At 27.4% G+C, this 2,587-nt stretch overlaps 1 protein-coding gene across 3 annotated transcripts in view; it reads left to right on the top strand.

The window, feature by feature from the left end:
- The window catches only part of LOC108695199 (D-2-hydroxyglutarate dehydrogenase, mitochondrial), a 20,447-nt gene extending 18,152 nt beyond the window's left edge, over positions 1–2,295 (top strand). For all 3 annotated transcript variants that reach the window (XM_018204992.1, XM_018204990.1, XM_018204991.1), the window contains exons 5-8: positions 156–324; positions 509–807; positions 1,487–1,655; positions 1,737–2,295. In XM_018204992.1, coding sequence (XP_018060481.1) covers positions 156–324; positions 509–807; positions 1,487–1,655; positions 1,737–2,005 — 906 coding nt within the window. In that variant the 3' untranslated portion in view covers positions 2,006–2,295. The remainder of the gene's footprint in view (positions 1–155; positions 325–508; positions 808–1,486; positions 1,656–1,736) is intronic.
- The last annotated feature ends 292 nt before the right edge of the window (positions 2,296–2,587 follow it).

Raw genomic sequence — 2,587 nt, 5'->3', positions numbered from 1 at the left:
ATCATTATTAAAAATTTAGGAAAAAAAACAATTTAGATTTTTTTAATTTAGAAAAATTAAAATTTTCATTTTTGTTGATTGAAATTTTTTCTACATATTATAGTTTAATATAATCGAAAGTAATATTAGATAAATAAATGTCTTTCTTTATTCAGGTGAAGGCTAACGGCGATATTGTAGATGCATTGAATACGTTAAAGAAGAATAATACTGGATACCACTTGAAACATATCTTTATAGGATCTGAAGGAACATTAGGTATTATAACCAAAGTGGCTATTCAATGTCCACCGTTGCCGAAGGCCAAAAATGTCGCATTTCTAGGTATGCTTTAATCGTATATAAAATACAAAAATACTAATAATAATAAATAATAATAATAAATTAATATATTACTATTACTAGTTTTATAGTAATATATAAATTAAATTACAAAATATACCCACGCTTCTTGTTACAATCTTGTTACAAAACTTTGCTTCACTAAAATACATATATTTTATTTTAGGATTAGCGAGTTTCGATAAGGTGTTAAAAACATACTTTTTAGCGAAACATCATCTAGGTGAAATTCTGTCTTCCTGTGAAATGATGGATCGCCTATCTATAGACGTTTCCATTAATAATCTTGGCATGAAGAATCCATTAACGAGCCGCGAGGATGGTCACGAGTTTTATATGATAATTGAAACTTCAGGTAGCCATTTGGTCCATGACGAAGAAAAGTTATCCTCGTTCGTGGAAAAAGCTATTAATGGTGACCTCATTGAAGATGGCACAATGACTAATGAATCAAAAAAGCTTAATGTATGTGACCGAAAGTTTATTTATATCATATTGATTATATTCATATCTCAGGTAGAATACAAAAATTATAGCAATATCATAAAGACATTATTATGATCTTATTTATCACTTAATTAAAATTATAAATTAAATTCATTTATAAGTTTATATAAAGTGATAAATCATGCCATGAGAATGTTCTATGACTGTATTTTATCCGGAATTATTATGGCTTAACAAGAATCCGGAGGATCTATAGTAGAAATACTCATAATATTTACTTATGCACACGCAAATAAAGAATTAAACACAACTAAATGCTTAATAAAATTATCAGAAGTAATGAGACAATTTTAGACAATTTTATGTATTACTATGTTTTTATAATATGATGACTGTTGATCTGTTTACAAATTAACTATCCTAAAGATGAGCTTCTTTGATTGTCCCTAATTGATTATTCAAGCATAGTGGATTACAAATATCGTAACAGGACACAAAAACAAAAGAAGATGTAACAATTTAAAAAATTTATTATGAACATTTAAAAACAGAAATTTTTTACTACGTTTGATTCCTAGAAATGTAATTGAATATTTACATGTATCATATTTGGATTTTGTTGAAAGAATAAGCTATATTTAAAGTTTTAGGATATATTTATCAATTCATATCCTCATAGTGAAAATTAAACTTTTAGACCATATGGGCACTTCGAGAAAGAATTAGCGAAGGCGTCTTACGAGAGGGATACGTATTTAAATACGATATCTCTTTACCTCTTTTATCTTTTTATAATGTCATCGAGGTGCTTCGCAAGCAAATACGGGATCCTCGGATTATCAGGATTAGTGGTTATGGTCATTTAGGTATAATTTTTATAACAAGAATTCAAATATCTTGAAATAAGTTTGATATTTGCAAATAATTTCTTTTTTTCTTATTTTTAGGCGATGGAAATCTCCATGTACAAGTCTCCATACCAGAGTATTACGAAGATGTAGCCGCGCAATTGGAACCATTTATTTTCGAATACGTGTCAAAATGCCAGGGAAGCATTAGTGCCGAACATGGTATTGGCTTCAAAAAAACTAAATATCTTCATTTGAGTCGAAGTTCTTCCGAGATTCAAATGATGTATGATTTGAAGAAAATGATGGATCCAAATGGCATTCTGAACCCATATAAGTTGTTAGAGCCAATTATAGAGAAGTTATGATCGTAAAAATAATTTTTAAACACAAATGGTGTAAATATTTTATGTGCCATTTGAACAAAGTCCATAGAAGATTAAATATAGTCGTAATAGCAATTATCTAAATAAATGTTTATAAAAATGTTGAAGTATCATTGCGTGCTATTATAATAGTATTTGATTTACAAATTGGGTGCTGACTTCATGTATAAAATTCTATGCTTTTTTTGGTTATTATCCATTTGCCAATAAAAGTAGACAAAATGTTTCGATGACTAAAGTCTCATTCGAAATAGATACAATTAGTAATAGCTACGAACAATACCAAAATATATGTCTTTATATATAGAATATTAAATATTTGTAATTATATTAGATGTAGTAAAAAGAAATCCATTATTTTTGCATGAAATTGAATGGAAAAATAATGGATTTCTTTTTACTATACCTAATATATATTTTTTAAATATTTGTATATAATATAAATGTACCTGAATATGTAAAGAGAAGATTATGAGTGCTTTTCAGATGTGTTATATACTATGTCTTTTGCTGGAAAGGACCATGTAACTATATGAAGTGAACTGTAGTCAACAAAGATTTGTT

The sequence above is a fragment of the Atta colombica genome, unplaced genomic scaffold, assembly GCF_001594045.1.
Source record: "Atta colombica isolate Treedump-2 unplaced genomic scaffold, Acol1.0 scaffold126, whole genome shotgun sequence".
Taxonomy (NCBI): domain Eukaryota; kingdom Metazoa; phylum Arthropoda; class Insecta; order Hymenoptera; family Formicidae; genus Atta; species Atta colombica.
The sequence above is the reverse complement of the archived record's forward strand: the minus strand, read 5'-3'. Positions and strand labels throughout refer to the sequence as shown.